We start from the raw sequence: 16,040 nt of genomic DNA on the forward strand, positions 1-16,040 counted from the left end.
CGCCGCCCATAGCAGACAGCCGTCGCGCTTCGGGTTCATACCGCGCCGGCGCTGGACTCAGCAAAGAGCGAACTGCGCGGATCCGACTCCGAGAACGAGCTCCGTGCATTGACGTACGACGCCCTCGTCTCGTTCGAGTTGACGAGTCGCTCACACTCGCTCGCCTGCACTGCCTGCTCACGCCCAAGAAGCTCCGTCTCCTTGTCTTGCAGGCACTGCCATCGCTGTCCTCGCTCCTAGTAGGCGATACGGGGTGGGGTGGAGGGGGGGGGTGGCGCCTGGGACAGTAGGCAGCTAACTCGAGCACTTGAGGAGGAGGGTCCTCTCCGCTTTTCGCGCGCGACATCGGCGGACCGGAGCCTCCAGCAGGGTCATGCTCACGCCTGCGTTCGTGCTCGCCCGCAGAGGCGACGATGGCGAACGCGTCAGCGTAGTAGTTCGATGAACCCAATGTGAGGTCCGCCAGCGCGCTCAGCCGCGCAGCCGCCTGCTCGTTGGACCTTGAGAACTACCCGGAGCTATGCATCCTACCAAAGCCTGACGGGCTCGCGTCCGAGTCGCCACCCCTAAGATGGATATACCACCACCACCAGCCCGTAGGCTAGTGGGACCTCCAACCTGCGTCATGCTCCCGTGCGGACTGGTCACCCTCGTCCTCGTCCGCGGGGCGGCGCCCAGCAGTTAAAGCAAGTGCTTTAGCGACAGCGTCCTTGGCGGACTTGTGGGCGCGATGATCAACAAGACGACGAGGGAGAGGTAGGTTAGCGAGCCGATGATCACGTTGGCCAGGGCGCCATGCTGGCGCGCAAAACTACGCGCAGGAGTACGTGTAGACCACAAGAGCGAATGGACAAGATGACGGGCATGCGGGCGCGAGAGGGCAAGCAGGTGGGCGCGAGGGCGGGCAAGCCGAATGCACGGACGGACGCGCGGGCATACGAGGGGGATGTGACATGTGAAGACTGGTAAAGGCATCAAAACCTGATTGCTCGTCGAGGCACCTACTCGGCCGTGGTAACCTTAAGTAGCATCAACTGAGCAAGAATCGTCGGTAGTAGGTACACAAAAGAATGCTCCCCTGTACCTTCCGTCCTTTTGTTTACTACTCGTCCTGCTGTTTACCTCCCTTTGTTGGTGCTCGTTGCGCTCGGGCTTGTCGTGCTCGGGCGCGTCGTTTTTGCGCGTCGTTCTTGGGTACTAGTAGTGGGACACGGCACGAGCTCGAGAGGAGGAGTTGTTGGTGGTTGTCTGAATCACCGTCCTGGGGGCGCATCACACGTCACACGCGTCCCCGCCGCTGCGCCGGATCCTGTCAGATTATCACGCGTCACACCCCCATCTGGAATGCGGGGTTCGCTACAGCATACGGAACAAGAAAAGTCTTGGACTATTTGTAGTCGAGCTCGAATGGACCGACTGAGAATGAATTAATGACCAATGGTTCGTTGCGAGACCAACCCCCAACAAGTCTGTCCTACGATCGCTGCCTGCCTCCTCGCAGGGCTATAGTCGGTCGTACATTGAAGGGAAGGACAGTCATATAGTACATAAGAGAAACAGTAAACGAGACGCAAAGCAAGACGCGTACACCTATTTCAGTCGGAGTCGTGGCCTCGGCCGGGGCCTCTTGGAGTGTGCCTGAGCTGCTCTAGCCAGAGCATCATCGTCTTCTTCACTCGAGATATACTCGGGCCCCCTCTATGTTATGGCAGCGATCATTAGCAGCAAGGCCTACTTGATTCCAAAAGTGAAGTGCTTACGGTCAGTTCCGAATCACTGACGGCGAAATCTTCCTCTGTCCAGTCCGACGGCAGATTTCCATAAGGATACCATTTACCCTGATGATCACCTGCATCCAACCCCCACTGTTCGTAGCTTGCTGGGCCCGCCCTGGCTGAGACTTCGAACAGGCGCCGCTCGAAGAGCTGGATACACTCTCGATCTACATCACAGGTCATGTCGTCCGGGTGGACTGTGTTCTGCTGGTACGTCCATGCCTGCTCCAGAAGGAAATTCTCCCGGTCGATCTCCGTGGGCTTCTTGGCGAAATCGGGATGTTGCATGAATTCGTGCTTGTGGCGCGCCTTGAGCACCAGCGTAGTTGCGTGTCCAGTCGGAATGCAGCCAAGCCACTTGTGAGATTTGCCCTTTGCACCGGGGACCCTGTTGTGAATCCAATTGATGATACGGCCATAGTCCGTCACACTGAGGTCGCCTTTGTCCGCGATAACGCCAGATCTAAGTAGTGCGAAGCTTCTCTTCGCCGTATGGACAGCGTCAAAGGCGGGTATAATAGCCTCTATGGTGCCACGATCATGGATCGACGTTGAGTTGATTAAGTCTGCCAAAACTTGTAAGTGCGGTGTCAATATTTCATCGATCTCAGCAGAGAACGGATATGAGGCAGGATTGATCAAAAGATCTTCCTCCGACTCCGCATTCCAAGCGTGCTCCCATTTCCCCAGCTACCCAGTGATGGTCGCATTAGATAGCTACCATAGACGTTGCGGGTGTACTCACTCGAATGCATCTCCGGGCTTTCTGGTCGCCCCACAATTCGTCAACTAGGTCGGTCTCAAGGATCAGTGCAGTTCTGCCTGGAGGTCTCACGTCCTTAGGGAATACGCAACCCCGCCACCAGACTACTTGCCAGGCTCGAATAGGGTAACTCTGAGCTTGCAGCAGGCGGACGGGATACCAAAATTTCCCGTGGCGCGCCAGCGCACCCCTTCCTGCACTACTTGATGAAATCAGGAAAAAATAGAAGGCTAGGCTTAAAAGAACGTACACCAATCGGTCTGCCAGGCTCACTCGCGACCCCGAAGCCCGTTGGGTCATAAGTGTACCGCGGTAAGAGAATCGTGGTGTCCTCCTGCGGCGCATTAGCTAAAAACCCTCTTCCGCGTTGTTGGTATCATGATTCTTACCTGTCTCTCGGCAAGTCATTTCCGGCGCAGATGTCGCACACGAAGTGTTCCGGTGACCTGAGATTGCTCGCCCGTCCTTCTCTCTGGCATGAAATGTGAGACCAACAATTGCAGAGGTCACATGCAATCTTCGGCAAGGTATCAATTGTTGTTATGCTCACGTCTCCACGCATACCGCATCTGCATCGAAGTTTCGGCGAAGAGTCCTCTGGAGTATTGGATTGAACAATTTGGATGTCGCTGGAATACATCGGCTCGTACGAGCCATCCCGCTGTATCGCAGAGTCCTGAATATCATGTATAGCTCCAAGTGAACATGACGCCAAGCTCTCAATACATGAGGTCTCACCATGTCAGCGTCCGGTCTCGCCCTGGCCTTGCTGCCTTCTACCGGGCGCGGATTCCGTGCGACCGCCTGTAATGTGCTAGATATGGGAGCCTGATAGTCGATTGTTGCACTACGAGAGGGGTTTAGAAGCCAGGGTCGGTCCTCGTCAGGCATGACAGCAAATCCAGTCTTGTGTAGTGAAACTCGCGGGAAGACATCGGGTTCGGCGGTGTGGATGCGGAGTGCGTGTTCGTGTTCGATGCGTGATATCTGGTGAGATGACATGCTCTTTTGTGCGCGCGAGCCTCCTTGCAGGTGATAAATCACCGCTTGCGTATAGCAACCGTGCGGGGGCGCGAATGTTGAACCCGCAAGGGCGTCAGCACCATCGGTGCATACACACTGTGGCATACCGTGAGCCCGCAGACCATCGTATTCGAGAACATGAGATGGCTCGAGGACATCGATATAACGACAGAGGAAATGGTTCCTTCGCGTGTCGTATAGAACCCGCCCGATGAGGTCGTATTGCATACCCGACGGCCCGTCGGCATAGGAGGCGGGCGCAATTCCCTCTACGTCGTGCCGTGGCAGTAAGACTGAAGGGAAGTCCCATGCTTTGTCTTCTGATCCTACCTCTATGATGAGCATGTTCGGTAGCACGAAGTGCAGTTCCAGAAGCTGCGCGGTTCCACTGCAATAAACGGTACCATCGCGTGCTCTCCAGCAGTTGGTACCGATGGGTTTGCGATTCACGTTGATTTGATCATGAAACCAGCGAGAGACGGAGCCCTCGAAGCGTGCATGATCGCAATTAGAGAGTTGATAAAAAAAGTTGTGGCGTGGCGTGGTTCTGTGCTGGTGATGGTTATAACCTTCACTACTGTCCAGCATTCCTGAGCAGGAGCGGAGCTGAACGCTACGGCCCTGGAAGTACCACAGGGAGTGATCATGTCCCGCTTCATTTGCAAGGCGGAGGAGAGATGCTAACCAGCCCTGGAAAGAACGTTAGCGCACACTACAGTATCAGTCATATTCGTGGACTCACAAAGACAGAGTCAATTGACTCCATGGAACGCGTGACGTTACAATCTAACAACATTTGCCGCAACGTATCTCGCTGGTCACCCAGAAGTGAGGCGAAGCTACGGTCTCCGAAGTGCAGCCGTCGCGTTAGGTTGCGGCGCTGATCGATGACTTCGAACACACCAAACAGAGGTGTCGTACCTAGCGCGTGTGGGAATGAAAGAGAGAACGAGTCCCAATCTCGCATAGCTACCTGGAAGATAAGCTCCAGCGACGTGTCTAGCCAGCATGAGTTGTCACGCCAAGGATAGCTCTGCCACTTTACTACGCTTATCGCTAGAAAGTAGTGTCAGCCGTCTTGACACGATTATGACCTGGAACAGCGCACTTTCAACCTTTAGTTCCAACGCTCCTAACGACGCCGCCTTTGTATTGTCCTCTTGCACCCTTGCGCGCAACTTGCGGGCTCGTGCCATCTCCAGGGGCCGAGAGGCAGGTGTCAGCTTGGTACCCCTAGACCACCGCCGGCCACCTGACAGTTCACTACTCTCCTTGATATCACTAGGCACTCTGGCTACCTCGGTCGTCTGATCATATCGCTCGCCATCGTTCTCGCCACAGTAGACCTGGCTAGGAGGTGTTTCGGACGATACATGTTGCCCCAAATTCGCTGATCGGCCTGAATTGCAACATGATAAAAGCCACATACGATGACTACGAGCACACGCAATGCTCACCTTCGCTAGGACCGCTCACTCGGCGAGCACTAGTGTCTGCGCTTATTCGTTGCCACTGCGCAGAATCCGTGAAGGCCAACTCCAGTGGATCCGAATAGGTGTCAACCGCAGTTGGTAGAATATCGTCGCATATCATCAAGCTGCTTCCCGTCGACTGGGAATGGATCTCATGGCTTGGGGCGGGCATGAGTGCTGCAACATCGCTGTTCATTGACAGCGGCCGGACGAGCGAATCAATCATATCGTTGAACATCGGGAGTCTGTAAGCTGACTCCGTCGACTGGGAAAGAGTTTCATAGCCTGGAGTGGGCAGCGATGTGGCGGCGACACCGTACATCGGCAGCGGACGGGCGAGCGAATCAATTTGCGGAGGGTGTGCATCGTCCGGAGTAAGTGGCAACGCGGCAAAGGCATCGCGCATCGGGGGGTTGTAGTGTGATTCCGCCGACTGGGAAAGGTCGTCATTGCCCGGAGCAGGTAGCAGAACAGCTACGTCATTGTACATCGACAGCGGATAGACATGCGGATCAGCCGGAGCAGGGTGAGCATCGTCCGGAGTAAGCGGCAACGCAGCATTGGCGTTGAGCATCGGGAAGCTGGAGGGTGAATTCACCGAGTGGGAAAGATCGGTACTGCCTGGGGCAGGTAGCAGTAGAGCTACATCATTGTACATCGACCGCGGATAAACGTGCGAATCAGTTGGAGGGGTGTAAGCATCGTCCGGAGTAAGCGGCAACGCAGCGATGGCGTTTAGCATCGGGGACTTGTGGGTCGAATCCGTCCACTGGAAAAGTTTATTACAGTCCGGACCGGATAGCGATGTGGCGTCCTCAGCGTACGTTGGTAGCGAAGGGATGAGCGGATCAATTGACGGAGGGTAAGCGGCGTCTGGACTCTTGGGCAGCAATGCGGCAACGCTTCCGCCGACGGCGTCATCACGGAAAGGGGAAGGCGACGAAGCAGCAGAACCTGAAGCACTCGGAGTTCTACCTAGTAGTGTTTCGTCGATGCCCGCCACAGCGAGCGCGTCGGAAAAATCGGCCTCATAAGCTGGTGTCATGCCGCTGGCACCACCAGTATGATGCACAAAGACACGATGGTCGAGTGTCTCGAGGGCCGTGGACAATATATAATGATTGTCTTCGCTCGGGTAGCGCTGCTGGGCGGTACAGAGGTGCTCTGGTTGGACATTGTCGAGAGCTTTGGATAGTGCGTCGCCGTGCTCGAGGTCTCCCTGCTCGAAGGTGGGGCCATAACCCGTCTCTGTGTCGTTCTCAAGTGCCAGCTCGACAGAATACTTCGCATCCAAGGTGATGACCGGGGACTGAGGCAATGATTGGGCAGCAGCTTGGTTCCTTGGAGGGATATACGGCTCGATCTCTCTCACTTCCCCCGAGACCGTAACGAAAGGGGCCTCCGCTTCGCCGTGAAGCGATAGAGAGGTAACGTCTGTTCGTTAAAGTCTGAGTCTCGGCCTCGAGGTGTACAGAGTAAGACATTGCCTACCATTGCTTCTGTGACTTTCAGCATCACTACGTCCCTCGCGATTTGAAATGCGGAAGGTGTTTTTATGGCTAATGTTTCGCCTTCGACGTGCAGCAGCGCTTGATTGAGGCCATTCGTAGAACCGTCGGCGCTTGACCTCGATTGACGAGAGTGGCGAGCCAGGCCGCTTGCCCGTCGATGCAGATACCTTCATGCGCTTGTTTGCTCCCGAGTGCAAGTCTACACTCGCCGGTCGCTTGTTCGAGCTGGCATCCGAGAACCCAGTGGCTGTAATTCGTGCGGGCCCATCCCGTCGGTCGCCTGCGAGCCCCACATGTCTAGAACTGCAAGGAAACGGCCATATAATGGTGAACGGTGCTTGAAGGAGCCCCAACCAACTACGATATCCTGACATGGCGTGTGGCTGTTAGAGATGATAGGAAATAACTGCACCTCTTTCTCACCTGGGATCCATACGCCTGCCGGTGGCGGATACTCGCGTGGCACAGTGCATTGTCTATGTAAGTATTGGCAGCAATATCACAGGCTGGACAGACACCGTGACTTGTGCACGTGATCCTCACCGAACTGGTGAGCGCTATACCGTATATATATACGGTGACGCAGTGAGCGCTTACTGAGTACTGAGTACTGAGTACTAAGCGCGCATGTCGCGGCGTGTGAGGAGGGAGCTCGTAACCTTAACTATAGCCAGTAACACAGCAGGAATCCCCTCTAGCCTAGTCTAGGAATTCCCTCAGGCTCCCTCTTGTTATCTGCTACACGAGGCGGCTGGGCATGCATCGTACGCGTGTCGCGCCCCTTATGTTACCAATTTGTTTCCTCACTAGACCGCGCAATACTCGCGATATGTGCCTGTGAATGGTGCTGTTTCTAGATTCTACGTCAAAAACAGCGTGACAAAAGCACCGTCAGCGCTGGTGTCGGAGAGAAGACGTGCGTGCGACGACAAACCACACCACACGTACGCTCGTCCTTGATGCAGGGAGGTCGAGTGGTCTAGATGGACGTAGGGCTTGGCGAAGGACGGTGGTGGTGGTGGTCTAGAGAACATAGTTAGGCCACCGAGACTTGATGGGATACTTACGAATATCGAAACGCGACTCGACGCGGTCTTCTCGACTTGCTTCCCGACTTGCTGTGCACCCGCGACCGCTGCGTCGCGTCTAAATGCCGGAGCCGGGACTGCGAGACGAGAGAGAGAGCAGAGTGGGAATTCAATGGAGAGCAGGGCGACGTAGCCCAGTACAAATACAGGCGAGAGGTTCTAGAATCACAGCAGAGCTAGAGAGATATAAAAACCAGAAGGCGAGAGAGAGACGTCGGCGAGCGGAAGATGGTTCGAAAGAAGCGCGATGCATGAGCGTTTGACGTATCGGGAAGGAATGATACCAAATAAGAAAACTATTGAACAGCAGGCATATGGACACCCTTCTGCAAGACGGACGTCCGTTGAGTCCAGGCCTTCGGGCGTTGAGCAACGAACCCTTGCCTAGGTACGAGGTTGTCAGCACGCACGCGGTGCTATTCGCTATTCGTGACCTGGTCCCCCAGCAGGTGCGGCACTCGTCGTCGCGGCGCTCGCCTCGTCCTACTAGCGGGTCCGCGTCGCAGCCTTCTGGTTCGTCGCAAGCGCGCCGGTGGAGTCGAGCGTACTGTAGGGAATTGTAACATAAGAGAAAAAGAAAGGCGTGGGACAAATTTCCCTTCCACACTGGCTTCGTGACGTGTGAACCGATCGCAGCGCAGCGCATACGTTATATTTTGTCATTGTACCGATGGCGAGCCCATACACCAAGCAAGCAAGCGGTTTGGGCACCGCTGTTCAACGAACGAGCTGGGACTAGCTAGGACTAGTGAAACTGATCAGAGGGAACGTCGATGAGCGAAAGTCATAGCGAGCAATCAAGCACAAGCACAAAGCTGTGCCCTGAAAACCCGGATACAGAGACGGGGTGAGCAATACTGTTACGAGAAAACGAACGACGCGCGATGAGCACTCGCTTGGGATCGTCGTCACGATTTCCGAGCCTAGAAGTGAAGCCAGACTGTCGACGTTGACTCGCTTGCGCGTGCCGGACGCGGACGGCCGTCATCTCGCCTGCCGGTGGGTGCTGGCGGAAATGTCGAAGGCGCGCACCCGAAGCGCATTCCTGCCACAGCCGAGTCTCTTCGCCAACCCAACAAAAATAAACATGTGAGTGAGGGAGGGAGCGCACAGGCAAAGAAAGAACCTCGGAGAATGCGAGCGCGCGAGTAAGCAGTGTGACTCAATCTGTACGCGAATGGGCGGCCATGAGCAACCGAACGCATGCCCGAGGACGTCCGCCGCCTCTACACCGAATTCCCGCACCTATGGAGAGACAACGGATACGGCATGCGTATGAGCCGAAGACGCGAGTCGCGTCGGCCATCGTCGAGGGAGTGGACTGTGTGACTCCCGCCCCGTAGATGTTTCGGATTGTGGCCCTACTGTTTACGCCCGCAGGCGTATGTGCTTGCTAATGCACTCGGGTCGATGATATGGCCTTGCTGACACCTTCAAGGCGCTGAGTTTGACGCCTAGAGTGCGAATATAAGCCTTCCGAGCCCATACGGCGAGCATAGAGAGAGCTGGGTGGGGAACGAGGAGGATACAGGCGCGAGACGCGATGTGGCAAAGGCGCGTGGCGCGAAAGGTCCAACCTCGGACTACTAGTAGCGGGTAATCGTATCCGTCGGGCGTGCGTCCTCAAGATCGCCCAGCGGCGTGTCACCGGAATGTGCCACAACGATTGCGTCCGCCGGTATCTGTACCTTGCTCGGTTACATGGCGCGTCGTGCGCAGTCTTCATTATAGATGCTCAGAGAGTAAGGGGGGCGAGACAGGGGGCGGATACATGGGATACCGACGAAGTTGAAGATCTCGCTGAAGATGATTCGTCGCTGTCAAGGTGGCATGATATCAGTGTACCGCGGCAGCTAAGCACGAGTCATGCTTGCCCACCATAGCCACCAGGCGGATAACAAATTCAGTAGCTATCGAGTGCAGCATATGTCGGCTGCACGCACCCACTTGGGGCAGGCAGCGCCCTCGCCTGTTGAACCTGATTCGTCTGCGAGCGAAGGGGACACTTCATGTGGCAGCCTTAAGGCTTTGCTGACGCGGCGGTTCATGACGCGGTACGTACAAGCTTGCTTGAAAGAGCACTACATTTCGCCTACTGTACATTATTGACGATCCAAAACAAAACAGAGATTGCCTCCCACCTAATCATTCAATCTCTGTGGCCGCCGTAGTGATCGTTGGACGACACCAGTAATTTGTCTCCCGCTCTCTGACGCCCTTCCTTCAGCCTCTCAATACTTCGACCAATGCTTTGGATTAAAAGCAACGCCGGCACCCGCTCACCGACAATCTGAGGCGCGGCGGCACGGTCCCGCAGCTCCTCCACATCCGCTGCCACCTCCAGGAGCACGTCGCGCGTCCAGACAACGTGATTAATAGCCTGCTTCCGATAGTGGTCGACGTCCGCAAGGAGGGAAAGACGCTCCTTAGTCTTGCGCAGCGCATCGCGGTTTCCGCCGAGAATGGACCATATCTCGGAAAGCAGCTTCGAGTGTGCATCACTCTGTGACAGACCCTCTCTCACGCAGATTTCTTGGATCTTGTAAAGGCGTTCTTGGAGTCTTTCGAGGTTTGCAACGCTGGCAGATGCCTCGAGAAGCGCCTGCTCTGTCTCCTGTGCCAATGTTTCCATCACATCTGCGTATGAGCGGATAATGACTGCCTCCTGAGTGCCGGAGCGAGACGAAAAGGCGGTAGTGATCCACGACGGTGGGCTATCGTTCACCGTCACGGCGGATAGTGTGTTCATAGCATTGTTGTTCACGACCGTGATGCTGAATACATAGTGAGCCAGAAGTTCTCTGAGTCCAACGTACGCCGGACTCACCGATCTACTGCGCCGCTAATTCTTGTGCTCAGTCTATATAATCCATCTCCTGTCCTCTTTGCATCCTCCACGAAGTGCATCAAAGCTTCCGCGAGTATATCATGGCTGCGCAGGTCACTGGCGCGCACGTGCGCGACCAGGTCGTGGGTCGCAACTTCCGACTGCCTGAGTTTCGTGCGTATCTTGGCTGTGTCCACGTTCGTGTCCAAGAGGTTCCCGAAATCACCATGCAGCTCGATCAACTTGACAAGGTCCCCTGATTGTGGCGCCTTGTCCATGATGGGCGAGAATGATGTACGACCGACGCAGAACATGGTAGATGAGATGGCCGGAATGAAGCAGAGGGGGGAAAGCATGCCACTGATCTTCCCAGCAACATAATTACAGAGGATTGCTAGGGCCATTACAAAGATGACGCCACCCAGCGGCTTCTTGAGCAACCAAAAGGCGGTCTGCAGAGCATCCCCGAGGTAACGAACAGCAGCCGAAACGCTGCAGAATACCATCCGCTGGGCCATCGCACGAACCGGGGGGAAATCTCCTGTCGTGCTTTGACTACAGGTGCCACTGGCCACCGAGACGAGATGGCGGATGAGAAAGATTCGAAGTATGGCTCTTCAGCGGTGTCTGCGTGTGACCATGAGGACAGTGTAGGATATACGAGAAGGCGACATACACAACAATATATTCTTCGTCACCAGTCGCCCAGTGGCATCCAGAGGAGGGACAGTTGATCTGGTCTGAGAGCACGATGCGACAAATCATGGCGTGACGCAGTTGTCACAGGTTCGTGGTGACGAGGACACTACAGTAACACCGCGTTGTGTGTAAGTACGTAACGAATATTAATGAATGGTTGCAGGGCGAGTGCCTCCGCAAATGTCACCAACCCGGGAAGTATGTATGTTCAGCCATTAAGTATGCGTAGCGAATCGTACATCCCATTGCTAGTAGTACGGCGAGTTCAGCACCCAAATTATTCAAAGGAACGGCGGAAATCGAGGCGAAGAAAAAGATGGATAAAACAATATGAACCGCAGTCCATGGGTATAATGCAATGCGGGATGCTGCACGCGAAGGGACGAGAATGAGGATGACGGTACACGACAACAAGAAACAGTGCGACGACGAAGGCATAGGCGGAAGAGGACGGAAGACAACATTAGGAGCGGAAAGGCGACGAACAAACCGGGTCGTTAGTCATGCACAAGTTTCGGCGCGCGAACGCAAGTAAGCTTAGCGGTGGGTTGATGCAGCGAATAATGGGTGGGGCAGACCAGAGTGGAAGAGGACACAATTCTGGCAGGAGCCCGTACAATATGTCCCAGCGACGGACAATGGTGGCGCAAGATGAGAGGATGCGTGTGCGAGAGGATGCGTGTGTGTCGACAGCGAGGAGATTAGCAGGTTTATACTGAGGAATGAGTGAGTTGGCGGCGCCGTGAGCGTCATCCGGTATGTCGTCGGAATAACTTAGCATGCAGGGGGTATGGTCAATGCGCGTGGGTCGTGATGCAGAAGAGTCGGAACGAGATGCGATACGATGCGGAAGGGAAGCGAAAACCCTAGCGGACGTCTTTGCCAGGGAAGAGGAGATGGTCTTTTGAGTGGCTGATGTAGCTCGACCTCGACCTCAACGTCGTGCTCCTTCCTGTCGATAATCTTGCGCTCGACGCGCTTCTCCTTATTCGGGGTCTGGAGGACGGGGAACGTCATAGTGTCGTCAGAATAGCTCCAAGAGTCCTCTGCAAGCCGTTCGTTAGCGACCGCAATATTATGTTTAACACAACAAACTCACCTGTCGACTTCTTCGTCGGGCTTCTCGACGAAGGCCACATTGTCAGATCAGCCTCGGTCTCGAGGCCGTCCGTGGTCTCCATACTGGCAGCGCTGTTCCGTCGGCTGAGAGGGCCAGGCTTGCGTCCGTAGCCATAGTAGCCGTAGCTGCTGCCCGCGTTAGTCAGGCTGGGCATCGTCATCGTTGACGGCGACCGCATCATCTTCACGTTCGGAACACGGCGCCGGACTACACCAACGAACCCTCCCTGCGCCGCACCGAGGTCGCCGCAGGCATAGAACGCGTCGAGCTGGTGGACGACGTCGAGAGCGCGCCCGTGACAGATCGGCGCGAGTCGCTGCGAGAATGGAAGAGGGGACACATGCTCAGTTCGTCCGCCTCCGAATGCGAGCGCATGTGCAAGCCGGCCGCGATTTCTCGCGCCACTGCAGGGAGCAAAGCCGTCAACGCGTCAACGGCAGGCCGCATCGAAGGTGATCGTCGAGAGGCTGAGTAGACTCCGCTGTGAGAGCGCTGGCTGCCCGCGACGAAGCCCTTGTACGCGCGGCGCACACGTTTCTCGTAGAGTGGTTTGGACATGTCGAGGGGTGCGGAGAGGTTGTACTAGACGCCGTGCGCCATGCATTTGAGCCGTCTGTCCACCCGAGGATGACCTTCCGCTCGCGACGCTCCTCGGCAGGGTAGGCGCAGTAGGAGGCGGTGCTCTCGCCGGCATCTCGGCTAATGTGTGGGGGTGCCGGTGGGGGTCGAGGAGGAAGGTTGAGGAGGAGCTTGATCAAGGCTACGTATGCCTCTGGGGGGGCGCGCTCGTCGTCATCGATGTTATTCGCAGAGTCGGTGGCTCCGGACTGGGCGAGGAACGCGAGTCAAAGGACGCACCGCTCTCGCTCGAAGACAAACCAGAGTAGGAGTTGTATGGCCCAGGGAGCAGGGTAGGAGAGGTGCAGCGATCGGAATTATACTCCATATCCATGGCGCCGAACGAGGAATGCACGTCGACCAAGCGGCACCTGTGGCTGTCAGTCGACGACTAAACGGATCCTTCCTCCTCCTCCTCCGTCGGAGCAGTACAAAAAGGGATTGGAGACGACTACGATGCGGACCTGACGAGTGCATCGAGTTTGTATCGACCCCGGCCTCCGGGGTCAGGTTTTCTTTGCCTGCTTGACGGTGTCGTCGCGCTTGAGGGGCTTGACACGACCAGTGCCGTGAACAAGCCCGCCGGCCCTTGCGCATATCGTGCCCGGCTTGTTGCGCGGAAGACGCGCGGAAGCTTCCGCAGTCACTTCCAACTCTGCGAGGCAGCGCATGTCAGTGACCCAGCGCGTCGCAGTTTGAAGGCTGATTGATTTAACAGCGGTGGGCGAGCTCGGTAGCGCAGCGGGGGCTTGTTGTGGAGGGTTGATGGGGACGTAGTAGCGTTTGGGAGAAGTTGGCGGCTGTAGGATACCACGTTGTGTCGAAAGCGATTTCCATGGTGGAGAGTGGGGGCGTGGATCGAGAGTTATGTAAGATGCAGATAGAGGCAGACCGACACCAAATAGGAGCCGAGGGAGTGCCTAGGCAGCCTAGGGCAGCGCGGGTAGAGGGCGGAGGCGGCGGGGCACAAGGCGGCAGCGGGAGGCAGAGGGCCTGAGGATGGCGCTGGGAGAGCCGGGATGAGTTGAAGCACACCGTTGGATGGGCCATGATGCATGATGGCATGATGGGAGGAGGAGGAGGAGGAGGAGGGGATTCCATTTAGTCCTCACGTTTGCGCGCCATAAGGCTCGCGACGCGTGACAGCGTTCTCTATTTCGTGATGTCTCGAGCAGTGCGGAGGCCTCGAACGAGCGCTCGCTCCCATTGGCTGTCCGATGCGAGCTCCGAGCATACGACCATCATACATAACTTCTAGCTCTACGGGGGATCGGCACTGAGGGGAGTTTGTAGAGGCTTGACATGGGCTGCTGGTTCTGCTCGCGGCCGGTAAAGCCTTGAGGTGAGCACTTGCCCGAGTAGGTCCCGGAGTTGAGAGTATCGAGAAGTAGCGCTTTGAGGAGGAGGAGGAGGAGGAGGAGGAGGAGGAGGAGGAGGGGTCCATTCAGCCAGTGACTAGTGACTAGTCATCACGTACATCTCCCGAGAGGTAAATAGGTATGTCAGCTTTGCGACGGCAAACGCCGGGACGTAAGTTCTCAGGCTTTCCTAGATGAAGCTACAGAACTGGCATCTTCAATTCCATATTCGGTTTATGACGATCACTACGGTACGATGCATAGTGGCTGCTCGGTGAGAACAGTCGCATGAATATTACTGCTTAGAAGAAAAGGTCCCATACGCCCGCGAGAAGCTCTCCAGTGGGACGAACGTCCTCTTTCGTGAGGTGTGCGACCTGCATTGCAATCTCCTTGAGCGCCAAGCCCTCGTACGGCTTTGCAGTTAAGATAGTGCGACATTGAGGGCACGTGTACTGCTGCCTAGGCTCCTGACCGTATGTGCGCTCGTTGTGCAACGCTACCGACCGAAGCCAGTCGTATAGGCATGACCAGCAGAACGCATGCCCACACTGCGTGCTGTATAAATAGACCGCTGAGCAAACAACATCTTACTGAGAGAAGCGTAGACACGAACATGGTGGGCCTAGAATACACCGACGAACAAATCGCACAAGTCGTATTCTCAATCAAGCGTTTCACGAAGGCCTGTCCAGAGAAGTGCTGAGATCAATCAACGAAGGCAGCAACGAACCCTACGTGAACGCACCGACGCTTCATTCAATTCTGCACCTTGTTTAGTGGCTTCCTCCATCCATTGCTGACATTCCTAGAGCAGCAGTAGCATCAGAAGATGGTAATTGCTGGACACATAGGGCGAACGGACCATCTATCATCAATCACATTCAGGACACATGGTTCAAAATAGACAAAGAGGACATCACCTGTGCTGCAGTGGCGGCGCCTTCCATTTCCATAACCTTTCTGTTCGACCGCTCCAGTTCCTAGAGACAAAACTGAGATTGAACGTCATGGTGTAAGGCAACAAAACCCACAAGCTGTGGTTCTGTGAGCCGCGCATGAATCGTTAAATGTATGATCATGGTCCCACCTTGCTCGCTGTCATCAATTCCTCATATTCTGCTAACTTCGTCTGCAGCTGGTTCAAAACCTGGCCGGGATGAGAACGAGCCCCCATATGCGTCAAGAATACTGACCAGCTATCGAATATGTGAGCAACAAACACAAGATCATTCAAATATGGATCACCTTCGTCGTGTTCGCTGTCGCTTGTTGTTCATCTGCCTTTCCCATCCAATAATCTAATGCCTGGATATGTTGGATGAGCTTAAGGATGACATGGTCGCCGCACATCACGGAATACTAACCAGCTTCATCCAGGCCTCAGTGCCATTCGAATAAATGAACAGATCAGGCACACCTTCATGTCTTTCATGCGGTCTCCTGGCATATGAGCTTCCGTCTCCGATTGCTTATGCACCTAAGCACGTCAGTATACAACATGGAGTGCTAAAGGACGAACAAACAATCTGTTATGACGCTAAGTTGTTATGCGTTATGAGAGCAGGCTGAGATATACATACTTGGACATCTGCAGGTGCACCGCGGCGTCCTCTAGGCGCCGCTGGCACTTTATCATGTGGCGTTCTCGACTGCTGGCGAGGACGAAAGACATTTTGATGAGACTGTTATAATATATGGGGCACGATGATAGGACTTACTGGTCTGGTATGAAGCGTCGTTTGGCGGACCTCTGCTGCGCCACTGGGCGACCGATTGTTGATGC

The 16,040-nt window shown here is 55.5% G+C and overlaps 3 protein-coding genes across 3 annotated transcripts; all 3 read right to left on the reverse strand.

Moving 5' to 3' along the window:
- Positions 1-1,757: 1,757 nt before the first annotated feature.
- B0H18DRAFT_849903 (uncharacterized protein) lies at positions 1,758-1,910 on the reverse strand (the record flags this gene model as incomplete). The annotated part of the gene is made up of 1 exon (XM_048039596.1): positions 1,758-1,910. A coding segment is annotated over one exon (153 nt), but the record flags the coding sequence as incomplete, so codon positions are not given.
- A 7,871-nt stretch (positions 1,911-9,781) lies between these two features.
- Positions 9,782-10,977, reverse strand: B0H18DRAFT_955998 (uncharacterized protein; the record flags this gene model as incomplete). Its single annotated transcript, XM_048042421.1, has 2 exons — positions 9,782-10,406; positions 10,460-10,977. 2 exons carry the CDS (start codon positions 10,975-10,977, stop codon positions 9,782-9,784), a joined length of 1,143 nt encoding a protein of 380 aa, XP_047891761.1.
- Positions 10,978-11,932: 955 nt separating this feature from the next.
- Positions 11,933-13,230, reverse strand: B0H18DRAFT_1120598 (uncharacterized protein; the record flags this gene model as incomplete). The annotated part of the gene is made up of 5 exons (XM_048034161.1): positions 11,933-12,204; positions 12,258-12,594; positions 12,684-12,860; positions 12,911-13,098; positions 13,158-13,230. The coding sequence occupies 5 exons, from the start codon at positions 13,228-13,230 to the stop codon at positions 11,933-11,935; spliced, it is 1,047 nt and encodes a 348-aa protein (XP_047891762.1).
- Positions 13,231-16,040: the final 2,810 nt, after the last annotated feature.

The sequence above is a fragment of the Fomitopsis serialis genome, assembly GCF_022376445.1.
Source record: "Fomitopsis serialis strain Sig1Antser10 chromosome Unknown B0H18scaffold_49, whole genome shotgun sequence".
In the NCBI taxonomy this organism is placed as follows: Eukaryota; Fungi; Basidiomycota; class Agaricomycetes; order Polyporales; family Fomitopsidaceae; genus Fomitopsis; species Fomitopsis serialis.